Here is a 14,293-nt window from a genome sequence, read left to right as displayed (position 1 = left end):
TTTTGTAGAATCAGAATATCTAATTGTAATTTAATTGTTAATCAAGTGTTTTTAATGCTGTTATTTATAATTGGAAATTCTTTGTCACCTCCCACTCCCCAAATACAGGCATTTCAGTAAGACTATGGAGGAACTAGTTCATGATCTGGTCTCAGCACTGGAGGAAAGTTCAGAGCAAGCAAGAGGGGGCTTCGCAGACACAGGAGATCATTCACGCAGCGTCTCTTGTCTTCTAAAACGTCAAGCCAGAAAGCGAAGGGGCCGAAAAAGACGCTCATTTAACACCCATCACCCCTGGGAGACTGGCCATTGTTTAAGTGAAGGTTCTGATTCCAGCCTTGAAGAACCAAACAAGGATTATAGAGAGAATAATCATGCCAATAATAAGAAAGATCATAGTGATTCTGATGATCAGTTGCTGGTTGCAAAACGCAGACCATCTTCAAATTTAAACAACCTCAGAGGTAAAAGGCCTCTATGGCATGAACCTGATCTAGCAGTTGACAATTTAGGAAACAGGACTCTGCGCAGAAGGAGAAAGGTGAAACGGATGGCAATTGACCTACCTTTGGAAGTAACAAACACACTGTCTTTGCCCCAGCAGCAGGATATTAGAGATCAAGAAATGGACAATGACAGCAGATCTTGCCAGCATCATCAAGAACTAATAAAGAGCAAAGTTAAAAAAAGGAAACTCACTGCGATTAGACAAGGACCAGAAATTTTGGATGAAGGGGTAGTTATAGAAAATGATGAAATCAGCCAGGCAACCAAGGATAAAATGGAATATGAGGAACAAAAGGACTTGGATGAAAACATGAGTGACAGGTTAATTTCTATTTTTAATTTAATGCTAATTCAAAAATGGCTTTGATTGCATTGCAAATTTTGATATATTGATGCCAAAGTGTTTGCCCCGTATTCTTTGATAAAAATGTAATAATGACATGTGAGCCATCTAATACCATTTGGAGATTTCCTTTTAGTGTTATATATTTCATCTCCTGATATCAACATTTTAATTCTGAAAGTCTGTATTCTGCAATGTACTTTTATTATTCTATAGATGGCATTTGCATTCTATCTGAAAAATTCTAGATGGTGGCTGAGTCAGTTACAGTGTAGTTCTGTGTAGAGTTTGTCCATTGCACTGTTAGGTACCTCATCCTTTTGAAGTCCATATATTGCAGTTTTTCCATCTCTCTGTGTCTCAAGCACAGAAGGGTCCTTCCCAGTAACTGCTACTTAAGATTCCTTATTCAACCTGGAAGACATATTCTACCTTTGACCTATTTCACAGGTGAAAGTTTGTGGCTCAGTGACAGACCATGTGTTTTGAGTGCTGAATATCCCAAGTTCAATTACACTGTCTTAAGGTGTTATATTGTACAGTTTTATTTATTTGATAAGATGAGATGTTCAGATCTACATAACAACAGTTCATGCCTATTGTTTAGTTAAGAATAGGTGAAAACTTAAAAATACAGATAAACTTACTAAATTAATAGAAATAAGTCATATTTGTATTATATATAGCACAAAATGTATTTTGTTTACCCATTCTTCTCCCTTATCACCCCTCTACTAAGTGTTGACTCATATTTTTATGCTTAATCAAGCCAAAGTAAGTATTTGCTGTTGCCAACTACATTGATTGCAACTCAGTTCATATTTCAGTTACTTTATTGTTCATCCCCCCCCCCCCTTCCCTGCTATCAGATCATGTCAGGAAGAATCCTGTAATTCAAGAGCTTTGCTTGCAGGAAATCCTATATGCTAAAGATTTAGGAATAGGACTAGAAGTGCTAAAAGAATGTTCTGACTAGTCTCAAGAACAGTAAAGTGGAGAATATGGAAATTGGTCAACATACATTTAAAGTTATTTCACGTTTTATGATCATTATATATATTATCATCATACTTTGAGAGTCAAGGGAGGAGCCATTATCAAATCTCAGTTTTTTACTGGAAGTTTAGTTTTAAACTGTATTGCATTTGCACTTTTTCACATACCATCAACTTTTTTCCCCCAACTGATATTATGGTTCTGCTAAACAAGTTTAATTCAAGTTTGTTGAGTACAGAACTAAAGAGCAAATGATAATACATTAAAGCACTAATCTGTTGTTTATAAGGTCAATAAATGATAAAGATGCCTTCTGAAGCCTGCACAGTGAAACTCCAGGAGACCTATATTGGGCAGAAGCTCTCTTTGATGTCCACTCTGGGGGAAGTAATAGATGTTGCATTTTGAATGTAATGCTCTTGAAGTAGGGTTTCTTCAGGTAACCTTAGCTGGGCAATAGCACAGATATGACTAGGTGTTTGCTAACTGGTACAGGGGCCAGATTGCTTAGGGTTTATGTTAAAGACAGCATTTAAATTACAAGCAAGAGGCTGATATCCAGGTATGCTGTTGCACCATGAATCATAAAGTGAACTGTTGTATTGTAGTATAATGCAAGTACCTGCATGATTAAGGTGACCAGATTGTCCCACTTTTGGAGGGACATCTGGGGGTACCTGGCAAATTGTACTTATGTTGAAATTAAAAATATACATATTACAATACTATTTTGCATTCTATGCATTCTATGAAACTTTTTGTTGCTCCATATATAGACCAACGTTTTAATCAAGAACCTTCCCGGTCAGTGGTGTCCCGCTATACCAATGTTAAAATCTGGTCACCTTATGCATGATCCTAAAGAGCAGCCCAACCTGAACTATATTTCAGCAATCAATTGTAGAGGATTACAAAAGAATATATAATGGCTGCTAGATCTCCAGATATGTGGACCAAAGGAAGCTTGTGAAAAACATTACTAGATGCAGTTCTGAAACAACCCCTGAAATGATTCTCAGTTATCCTTTTGTGGTTGATTTTGAGTGAGAACAAATACATGTTACAGTGTTGTGTTAGCCATTCTTTTACAAATCGTCACTAGAACTGACAAACTTTAATATGTTATATAACTACTAGAAATATAGCCCATTGCAGTCTGAAATGCAATGGGCGCTAGCAGCCCCCAGGAGTTAGAGTGGGTATGGGGGTGGGGGGGACTACCTGCAGTCCTTGCTGGAGTCCTGGGCTTTCGGCGGCGGCGGCCTGACGTTTGAGTCTGGTTGTTATGGGGTTGTTATGTATGCAGGCTGAATTTTACTTTATATGTAAGAGTATGACTTGAAAATTTCTGAGAATATGCCTTGTAAAATTAACTAAAGGGGGGGGGGGAATATGACATAATGAAACTGTGCCTGTTTTTGAAACATTGAAATCTCCTAATAAGTAGAAATCTTCATCTGTCCCAATTCTCTTCTTACCTTGTTCTTTCTGGCATCCACTGTGTTTGCGTGCAGCTGGGAAAGCAGCCAATGCTAAAGAGGTGATTGCAGAACAAATAAGGAACAACGACAACAGCTCCCTGCTACTTGGTGGGCAATCTGGTCAAATGCCTCATCAGAAGTTGCTGGAGTCCTGGAGTCACGCTGCCTTGCAGAGAGCCGTTTTAAGAAAGTCTCTGAGCCCCGGGAAGCCGATCCACGCCCTCCCCAGGGCTCGGAGAGGTTTTTAAAGTGGCAGCACAGTTTTAAGAAGGTCTCCGAGCCCCGGGGAAGGCGATCCATGCCTTCCTCGGGTCTCGGAGAGCTTTTTAAGGCGGCAGCAGAGTTTTGAAATGCTCTCCGAGACCCGGGGACGGCACGGCTCGGCTTCCCCGGGTCTCAGAGAGCTTTTTAAGGCGGCAGCAGAGTTTAAAAATGCTCTCTGAGACCCGGGGAAGGCACGGCTCGGCTTCCCCGGGTCTCGGAGAGCTTTTTAAGGCGGCAGCAGAGTTTTGAAATGCTCTCCGAGACCCGGGGAAGGCGCGGCTCGGCTTCCCCGGGTCTCGGAGAGCTTTTTAAGGCGGCAGCAGAGTTTTGAAATGCTCTCCGAGACCCGGGGAAGGCGCGGCTCGGCTTCCCCGGGTCTCGGAGAGCTTTTTAAGGCGGCAGCAGAGTTTTGAAATGCTCTCCGAGACCCGGGGAAGGCGCGGCTCGGCTTCCCCGGGTCTCGGAGAGCTTATTAAGGCGGCAGCAGAGTTTAAAAATGCTCCCCGAGGCCGCTCCGCCGGCTGAGAGAAAGCTTCCCGGCCCACCCCCCAGCCGAGGCTCTCTGGAGCCTTCTGCCGGCTGCCATATTCCCTGGGTGAGTGTAGCAGCCAATGGGGAGCCGCGCTTTGCGCGGCTCCCCATTGGCTGCTTGGGGCGGGATTGACACTCGGAGGGGCCAATCAGGAGCCGCGAAGCGGCTCCTGATTGGCCCCTCCGAGTTTTTATCCCGGACCGGTCCCGCCCTAACTCCTCCCCACTACCCCTTACTCTTTTATTCAGTCCGTGGCGCCCGTGGCGCCACGGGCTGTTTACAGATTAGCATGTAATGTGCTAGCATACCATAATTCACAAAGATAACTATGCTTTATTTCATGATTGCATTTATAAATAGCTTTGTCAGGGTTATAGTAGTGTATTTCCCTTTTAAAGCATTGTGAGGTTTTATATTTGCTTTTTAATTTTATTTTCTAATGGGAGTTATCTCCTTACCTTTGCCATTCATACAGCACAAAAAGTTGTACTCTATAGATAATATATACTTCAGACTCTCCATTTCAGGTTTTTATGGTGGGATAAGAACATATTTATTTCAAACATGTGTGGTTGAAGGTTCACAGCAAATTTTAAAATGCAGAAAAGCAATATACTTAAAAGTGTGGGACATAATTACTTTTTAAATTCCTCATAATAACCACAGAGATAAATGCTTCTGAAAAATAATCGCATGTAGCTTGAAACACAGGCCCTTCCTAAATGATGCCCTGAAGAATTTTTGCTGCTTTGTAGGTTATTTGGCAGCAAGTATTTGGATCACTGCCTTCACAGCCAATCCCAGTTCCCTGGTGCATGAACTGAATAGTGCACACAGTGGTATACTTGTTTTTTCATGTACATACATTTGTATACATACTGCTAAAACATTTGGGGGATGTCTGTGAAAGTGTTATGTCTGAAGCAGCTGTCAGTTGGAAATTAAAGGAAAATAAATGGTAAACAGTGTCTCTCCCCCCTTTTCTTTGTTGTTATCATATTGATCATTTTCATTTTTCTCAGGGTGACCTTTTGATTTAATAGGCTGTCGTTATTGTAAACATTCTTTCTTTGTCTAGATAATAGAATTATAGTGAATCTTTATGTAGTGTATCTTTCAGAATATTTTGGAAATGTTAACAAAAGTGGTTCTCTCAATACATGTATTTTATGTGCTGAAGGAATGCTTATGATGGCAACTCTCTACCCCTCCCTCCCTTTATTGAACAGTGGTGTTTGGGATCAAGCTGAATTGCACAGTATAAGAAAGGAGCAGTGAGCATTTGATGGGAACAGATAATAAAATGCATCAATTGTGTCAGCACCTCATTGCAGTCACATCTGGCTTACTGTCAGGGTCCCATTAGATTCCTGTGGTTTTATGTGCCAAAAAATAATATGTTCTGTAGTTAATGGAACTGGGATATTTGCAGTGTGGGTTTAAAAAAAAATCAGCCTATTTTCTTTTAGATTTTGGTATGGCTTAAGTTTCATCTGAGTTCAATCTTGTCTGTTTAAAATTTTACGACTGAGATACCAATTGCACTTTTGATCTGTTTCTTTCTCTTCATTATTACAGTGAATCCAGCAGCCTGAGCAGTAGTGATGCTGGTTTATTTACCAATGATGAAGGAAGACAAGGTACTGGAGCAGTACAATTTTTAGTTGAAGTTCTATAAATATGGTATATTATTTGCAAGAAGTTGGTTTATTTTAAACTCTACTTCCTAGGAACTTTTTGGAATAAGCTTCAAAGTTTTCCATGTTCTGTTTAAACATTGTAGAGGCACACAGGGTATATGCTTATGAACTGAATGACAGATGTTTGTGAACTCCAAAATGTACAGCATTGTGATGATTTTTTGAAATTGACATAAAATGATTAATACTGCAATATTCCGTATGTTCTTCAGGACTGACGTTAATAAGGGTTCCCTTTTAACAAAGGTTAGAGATGGCTAATCAAAGAGAATGTCAAAAACTGTAGAGCTACCACTAAAAACATAGGTCTTAAAAATACTGGATGTTCCCCCTGAAAAGAAGTAGCCTTAAACAGAGGTGCCACGTTGACCTGAGGTCATAGGTAGACCTATATATGATGCAGTACTTAAAGAATATGAGTCCCAAGTTGTGAAGGAATTTTAAAGGTTACAATCAACACCATGACTTATGCTCAGGAACATATATTTTGCCAGACTAGAATAAAGGTATCATAACAAAACACTTGCTAGCTGGTGAGTTGCACTTTGCACAAGTAGTAGTTCCCATTAACTTCAGAACCCAGGGTTGAATATGTCGCAGTAGACCAATCTGGAAGTTTTCTTAAATGAATGACATTATGAGTGTTCTACAATGGTAAATAGCAGCCTGCAGAATTTATTGTATTTTTTAGAAATTTGCACTATCTGTAATTGCTCCTGTGGAGCGGTAATAAATAAAGCTACGGGCAAGTTGGGAGGAGAAGGGGGCAGGCACCGTCCGAAGCGTGCCTCCCCATTGGCTGATTCCCCCATCGTGGACTCTGTGCCTCGCTGCGGGGAAAGGAGCAGGGATGACGCAGCGACCCTGCTCCTTTCCAGCCGCACACCCTCCCAACTTGCCCGGGGAGCGGGGAAGGAATCCCCCATCTCATGCAACGCCTTCCCACTACCACGCCAGCAGCGCCGGACTCCTGGCCCCGACAGCCGCTGGCCCCGCCGAACGGAAAGGGGCACCTTGAGCCCTTCCACATCCAACCTCTGCAGGTCGCCCCGTTTTCCCCCCAGCCACGCCACGCCCGAACACCGCCATGGACAGGCCGCACGACTTGCGCGGCCAGCACAACACCACCGAACTAAACCACGCATGCATGGACTTCCGCGCATGTGTTGTTTGCGTCTCCCACGCTGACCCCGTCCCCTGGCGACTACGTGACACCATGCATGCGCCAAGTCCCGCACATGCGTAACTACCCTCCCCCGACCCCCCCTGACCCCCCCCACCTCCCAGCCCTACAAACACCACTGCCCACCACCAACCCGGCCCGCCCCCACCCAACGCACTTCCACCAGTCCTCCCTAGCGCCGGAGAGCATCCTCGCAGCCCCTCTACTCCTTTCCCCATTTTTATAAATGGGCTTTATATCTAGTTAACTAATTACCACTTTTAGTACTTTACATTTAATAGCACAAAGCTGATGCTCAGCATTTACTAACTCCTAGTTATGATATGTAAAATATTCTAAAACTTTGCAATGTGAGACCGTTTATCCATTTCAGTTCTCTTAAATTTTAAAATTGTGAAATAGAGTGATGTAATGGAAGCAGGCCTTTAAAACAAAAACAAAGTTTGGAAAGCCTTGAACACCCAAATCAGTGCTTAAAACTTTAGGGGAAAAACTTAAACAAATTTCACTTTGAAAAATATTTGTTAAAGCGTGGATTACCACTTTTGAAAGCAGTTATAAAATCATAGAATAATAGTTGGAAGGGCCCTCCTGGGTCATCTAGTCCAACCCCCTGCACTATGCAGGACACTCACAACTTGATTGCTCAGCCACTGTAACCTGCCACGCCCTTGAACCTTTATAGAATCAGCCTCTGTTTAAAAATTTCCAAAGATGGAGAACCTCCCACCTCCCAAGGAAGCCTGTTTCACTGAGAAACCACTCTAACTGTCAGGAACTTTCCCCAGATGTTTAGATGGAATTTCTTTAGAATTAATTTCATTACACTGGTTCTGGTCCATCTCTCTGGGGCGACTGCCAGGGGCTCCCTTGGGCGGCGGCCTGACGCGGCGAGAGGCGCTTTGCGCCTCTCGCCGCGTCAGGCCGTCGGGCAGGGAGCCCCCGGCAGTCACGCGGAGTGAGTCTCAGAAATCACAGTTCTCAGTTCCAACTGCTCAATGACTGACTGTTTGATGTTTTGTTCCAAAATGTTGCCAGCTATAGATGTTATAAGAACCTATAAAATGTGTTGTACTCGGATTCAAATGAAATCCTGGTAAAACAAGAAACATTAGGAAGAGAGTCAGTGATCCCAATCCTCCTGAGTCTACTTCCTTTTTCTAGCATATAGCCTTGGGGAATCCCTCCTAAATAGCTGCTTCCCTTGCCTTATATCATACTGACATCTTGTACATATTCTTCACCAAACACTTTTAAGTTTCAAGGGCTTCCGGAGCCTCAAAACAATGTAGAATAACACGAAAGTAGTCAAGACCAGTGGTCCCCAACCTTTTTTAGGCTGGGGACCGGCAGGGCATTGGCCCGCGCCCGCAGGGCCCGCGGCCGCGCGGGCCACGCCCACGTTTCGGGCCGCGCCCGCAGGCCGCGCCCACGGGCCGCACCCGCGGATCGGGCCGCGCCCGCGAGCCGCGCCCGCGGGCCGCACCCGCGGATCGGGCCGCGCCCGCGAGCCGCACCCGGCCGCGCCCGCGGGCCGCACCCGTGGATCGGGCCGCACCCGCGGGCCGCGCGGGCGCGGCCGGCCCTGATTCCCTCTCCCTGCCCTCCCGCAGTAAGTAGCTTCCCGGGCCGCAAGTTTGCGGCCTGGGAAGTTTTTTACTGCGGGGGGGGGGCGGGGAGAGGGAGCCGCGGCCCGGCGCCATGGCCTTTGCGGCCCGGCGCCGGGCCGCGGCCCGCAGGTTGGGGACCACTGGTCAAGACAACTGTGCTGTTGCTCCTTGCTTCACATTGCCAGAATAGTATATTGTCATTGGTGGGGAAATAGATTCATTTTTCCTCATTGGCTTTAGGTCTATGATATCATCCCTGAATCTACTCCCAATATATACCAGTGCTATCGCTGCCACTATCAATACAACGTAGAAAATAAATGTTTATCTGTAATGAAAGATACGACAGAATCATTTTACAAGTTGAGTACTTTTTTGCATGCAACGTTTAAATATTAATGTAAATTCTTAAACTGTATAAATTTTTTCTTTTAAGAGGTAGTAAAAGATTGCTAGATTCTTGGTGGCATGTAGTACATTTTTAGTGTCTTATGGTGTTGTCATGTTTAATTTAAAATGAGCTTTTTCAGAACTTATTCCTTAATGAACTCAATTAAACTAATATTATTTGGTTACATCTGCTTGTAATTGCTTCCAGCCTTTCAAATATCATACAAATCATGAAATTAAGCTAACTGTATACAATTATCCATTGCAAAGGGCTGGTTTTACAATTCAGTACCTTTTAATTATTATTTTAATTAATTATTTAAATAATAATACTATGCAAGTGTTAATGCTTGTTTATTGTTAATGTGTAAAGTACAGTAAATTGCAGTGGGCTTCCCTAAAGTTGTTACTACAAAGTTAACCAGTTCATTTTCAAATATCTGAGCTGATTTTGAAATGTTATTATTATATATTATAAATATAAAATAAAATATCCTCTTGGTTGTCATACTAGTAAACATCATGTTCTGAACAGAGGTACACTACAATTCAATTATTTTACAGTAGTAAAGGGGAAAGAAATTCTGATTACAAATGAGGTGTTGGATAATCAACCTGCATATCTTCTTTTAACATGGATTGTTTTTTTAATACAGGTGATGATGAGCAGAGTGACTGGTTCCATGAAAGTGAGCCTGGCGGTGCCTGTGGGATTACTGGAATCATTCCCTGGTGGGAAAAAGAAGACCCAGCTGAACTAGAGAAAGAGTTACCTGATCCAGTCTTTGAAAGTATCTTGACAGGCAGTTTCCCTCTTATGTCCCATTCTGGCAAAAGAGGTCAGCAATATTTAAAAGGCAGAATAATATATTTTAAATTTGTTATGACATGCTGCAAAAATCATTAATGCAAATTAGGGTTTGTGTTCAAAGTCTTAAAGTAGATTAAAAAGTTGAAAAAAGCATCTAATATGCTGTGAATTGCATAACTATGAAAACATTAAATAATGTTATGACAGGTAGATATATGGGCAATTTTGTCCATCATAGTTTCTATTAAGCTCTCAGTTTCTTAAATTACTAGTCCCTTGCCTTCACTAGTAGTCTTTTTCAGTATCTGTCAATGCTCATTTTTCTGGACTTTCGTGTATTTTAGGAGCCTCTCTGTTTCACTCTCTTGGTTGGTTTCAAGTATTTAAAACATGCTCTCTCAATACTCATTTATTTTAAGAAGCGACATTTTTTTCTGACAGAAATGTTGAGTATATGGCTTGAAAACCACCACCACCACCCATGTTTGCAAAGAAAAAAAAAGGTATTAAAATACCTATCATCATTCAAATTATTTTTAAAATTAGAAAATATTAAAACAGCAGTAAAATACTTTGGTGGGTAAAGGAAGAAGTTAGTTTCATGAGTTTTCAGAAATTATAATATTTACCATTTGTTGACCTATATCTGATATAGTAGAGTGTGGTTGATAAGCTTAGCAGGGCTGAGTTACCCCATTCTACTTTTGAAGAATGTGCCTGCATCTACATTAGTAAAAAAAATCTGTATCTACCAGTAGTATCAGCTTCAAGCAGAGTTCTGTGAAGTTGGAATTTCTAGCAAGCTCTACCTTTTGAAGCTTTATAATATACTGTAGTTGGTTTTTACAGACAAATCATTTTGAGAACCAATACTAGGAGATGATAAGCAACTAAGATTTGGTTCTGGCTGTTATCACTTTCTTCAGCACTTCACAGGTAAAAGGCTAGGTGAACTAGACTAACAATTTGGTTATAAAGATTTTTCCACCAATAAGAAGAGAGTTTTTATTTCTGAGGTTGGGTCTTGCACTGGAAGGGACACACAACACTGTCTGGCATGAAGAGCAAGGATAGTAAACTAATGGAACATGCCAGCATTGGCATGGTCAACAATAAATGCCTATAGTGTTTTTTTTTTAATTTATTATTTGATGATTTATTGACTGCCACTCCCTGGCCAAGCTGGCTCCTGGCGGTTTACAATAAAACCCCAATAAAAGCATCAATAAAATACAGTTATAAATCCCCTGGTAGCATAACCCCATTCTACTACCTCCCAGTCCACCAGTCCGATGTGAACCAGAATAGCTAGCCCTCTGTACATATTGCCCAGCCAGCCTTCAGAGGAAGGGCGCCTCCTGCCCTAGATGTTCAGGGCAACCTGAGGAGGCTCCCCTGATCTTCCACAATCTGGCCTCAACCATATGCCTCTTGCAAGCACTGCAGAACTGTGGCAGCTTCATCAGGGCCCTCAGCTCTTCCAGGAGCTCATTTCATCAGGTCAGGGCCAGGACCTTAAAGGCCCTGGCCCAGCTCGAGGCCAGCTGTACCTCCCGTGGGCCAGGGACCACCAGCAGATCCAAACCCGCAAAGATGGGAGAACACCAAGGAAGACTCTGCAGAGGAAGACAATGGAAATTCACTTGCTTTAAAAGCTGGGGTCAATTGCACTTAGAGGACATATACATACATAGCTCATTCTGTGGGAGAATGAGGAATCTTATACAGTACAGTGTCCAGTGCCCATCTGTGCAAGCAGATTTTATGTAGGGCCTTATGAGGTGGACCATTCAGGGGCTCATGGCTACTCCACCAGAGGGGCTGATGTAAGAGCGGCTTCCACATGTTCATGATAGTGAGCAAGAGGAGTGACTCACATTATTTGCTGACTTAAGGTAATCTTTCTCCCAGCCAAAATGTTAGTCTGCTGTCAGCATTTACATCAGAGATTCTCTGTCAGAGCATTGGAGAAGTTGCCAGAAACTATAACCAATAAAGCTGCGTAGTCTATTTTAGGCTTTCCCTTGCTTTGTCCTACTATAGGCCCACTGCAACTTACTTAGGGTTGCCAGCTGATTTTGTTCAAGCAGAGGTGTAATTTGTAATAATGTCTTGTAGATTTCCAGACAAGATTTAGCCATCTTCATGGAATGCCAGCAAGAAGCGTCAAAAAAGCTACAGGAAATTCAACAGCAATGGTAGGGTGGCTCTCATCTTGTATTTCCATATTAAATGATAGCATAGAAAATAATTATTCTTCATGCTTAATTGAAAATAATTTTCTTTCAAGGTGCCAATAAAAGTGATGAGACTGAGTTCTACTGTTAATACTTCGTTCTCCTATAAGAACAGTATCTTGTCATTACACCCAACATGAATGTTCTTGAAAGTCAAATTAACAGTATTAAGTGTAGTGTAGCAAAGATTTATGTATTAAAGCAACATACTTTTAGTTGTGGAAACGCTTCCTGATATCTTTAACCCCCAAATCCGAGTTGTGCTGTCTATCCTTCGGTGGTTTTGTGAATAGATATAGGTACAAGATGACTTGCCCTGTATTAGAACCATTATATTGTAGATCTAAAAAGTATTTTTAAAACATCCGTGGTACCCATTTTGTGTACCTAAGGAAATTTTTTGAATTTTTCGTTCAGGAATAGCAGTGTTTAACCGAATAATCTGGCTCAAAACCTTGACCTGTGAACTTTACCATTAGTGGTCATGAATCAGACGAATGGTGTCTACTTGCTGGTTTCAGATCTCCCTATTTTTATTTTTGGTTCACTGCTTGCTTGAGCATATCTGGGATTTGTAGCCCATTTTCCAGGCTTATTGCAATCTCAGCCTGGTATTTTATAGAAGCTATTACAACTGATAGGTTAACTTCATGCTATTGATGATACATGGCTTAACCACACTAAAAACTGCTATCCCCCTCTAAATTGTAAAAAGGTGATTAAGTTTCAATTGATGGAGATATACTGTATCTGTGTATACATATAATGAGAGTCAAGAGTTGTTTTCTGGTACAGTGTCTCCTAGACTAAGCCCTGACTTCTGCAGAATACATAGTAGATGTCATAATAAAGTGCCTTGTACAGAAATATTTTGTAGTGTTAAATAATTTCCAGAAAGCTGGATATATTTGAGTAGTCTAAACCTTGCAGAATACTGTGTACTGTGTATAATTTACTGGTTCATTTTGTGGACTGATATCTTTGAGAGGGTGATATGCTTTTAATTTTCTGTGTAATTTTTGTAGGAAAAAATATGTAATTGGGTTATTTTCTTTACATTTATTTTATGCTGGTAGAAGAGAACAATTCAAACAGTGCACTCCCTCTCCCTCTAGGCATACTGAGTGACTGGTATTTATAGGTGTGTAGGCTGCAGCAGCAAGTACAACATTTTTATAGAAATGATGAAGAGATCTGTCTGCATTGTTCGGCAATTGTACAGTTCAGTATTGGTTATAATCCAAAGTTTTCTGCTATACATGCAACCAGGCAATACGCTTGGACTTCCACAGTCAATACCAGTGCATTTGCCTTGGAAATTTGGCCTGTGAAAAGAGAGCACATATTCTTATTTGCTGTCATTGAATAAATTTTAACGATTATATTTGAAGTGCTGAAATCTAATGACAAAAAGGAAGGGAAGAAATTGAATACCTGTGACATTTTCTAATGCAGAACAAGAACTAATTACTGCTATTAGATTGTTACTTGGAAAGCAAAGGGGCTTTTAGAAAGATGAATTGCTCAAGTAAAGTTGCAGATGTAACTAACTCATTGAACAGCATTGGGATGATGATCTAATTCTTTCATTTTAAACACAGATGAGTTTTTGATACTTGCCTGATATTTGTGAAGGGAAGAAAGGGGATAGATAGCATACATTCTGATGAGCTATCCTCTCAGGGGCAGCACACCTCTCAGAGAGCCAGCATAGTATAATAGTTAAAAACAACAGCATCTAAGTTGGAGAAACAGGTTTGATTCCCACTCCTCCACATGCAGCCAGCTGGGTAATCTTGGGCTAGTCACAGTTCTCAAAGTTCTCTCAGCCTCATCTATCTTACAGGTTGTCTCTTGTGGGGAAAGGAAGGGAAGGCGATTGTAAGGCACTAAGACTCCTTCAGGTAGTGAAAAGCAAGGTATAAAACCAACTCTTCTTCTCATATACATGCATGATCATGCAGTTCTGAACAGCTTGAGATAGCCATATTACTTCATAACTTTAGTCTGCCCGGTAATATCCACCTCAGCAGTTATCTGTCACTATCTACAGTGTGTCAGCTGCAAGAACATCTCCAGATAATTATTATGTTCTGTGGTAGGGATTGTATTTAATGACAGGTATTAGAACAAGTAGCCTCTTCACAAATTTGCCTTCAGGAGAGAGGCAAATGGAGAGTCCATTTTTGCTTATGATTGATCAATGCCTCATAGCTGCATAAGATAACCAAAGATGCCA

At 41.5% G+C, this 14,293-nt stretch overlaps 1 protein-coding gene across 11 annotated transcripts in view; it reads left to right on the top strand.

Moving 5' to 3' along the window:
* Positions 1-14,293, top strand: part of GPATCH2 (G-patch domain containing 2) — a 138,097-nt gene that overhangs the window by 6,247 nt on the left and 117,557 nt on the right. For all 11 annotated transcript variants that reach the window (XR_013231363.1, XR_013231369.1, XR_013231366.1 and 8 more), the window contains exons 2-5: positions 109-828; positions 5,702-5,763; positions 9,663-9,845; positions 11,936-12,015. Coding sequence is in view for 5 of the 11 variants with exons in the window: in XM_077339574.1 (XP_077195689.1) it covers positions 109-828; positions 5,702-5,763; positions 9,663-9,845; positions 11,936-12,015 (1,045 nt within the window). In the remaining 6 variants the exon portion in view is untranslated. The remainder of the gene's footprint in view (positions 1-108; positions 829-5,701; positions 5,764-9,662; positions 9,846-11,935; positions 12,016-14,293) is intronic.

The sequence above is a fragment of the Paroedura picta genome, chromosome 1 (genome assembly GCF_049243985.1).
Source record: "Paroedura picta isolate Pp20150507F chromosome 1, Ppicta_v3.0, whole genome shotgun sequence".
Classification (NCBI taxonomy): Eukaryota; Metazoa; Chordata; class Lepidosauria; order Squamata; family Gekkonidae; genus Paroedura; species Paroedura picta.
Note: the sequence above shows the minus strand (reverse complement) of the source record. Positions and strands in the feature narration are given on the sequence as shown.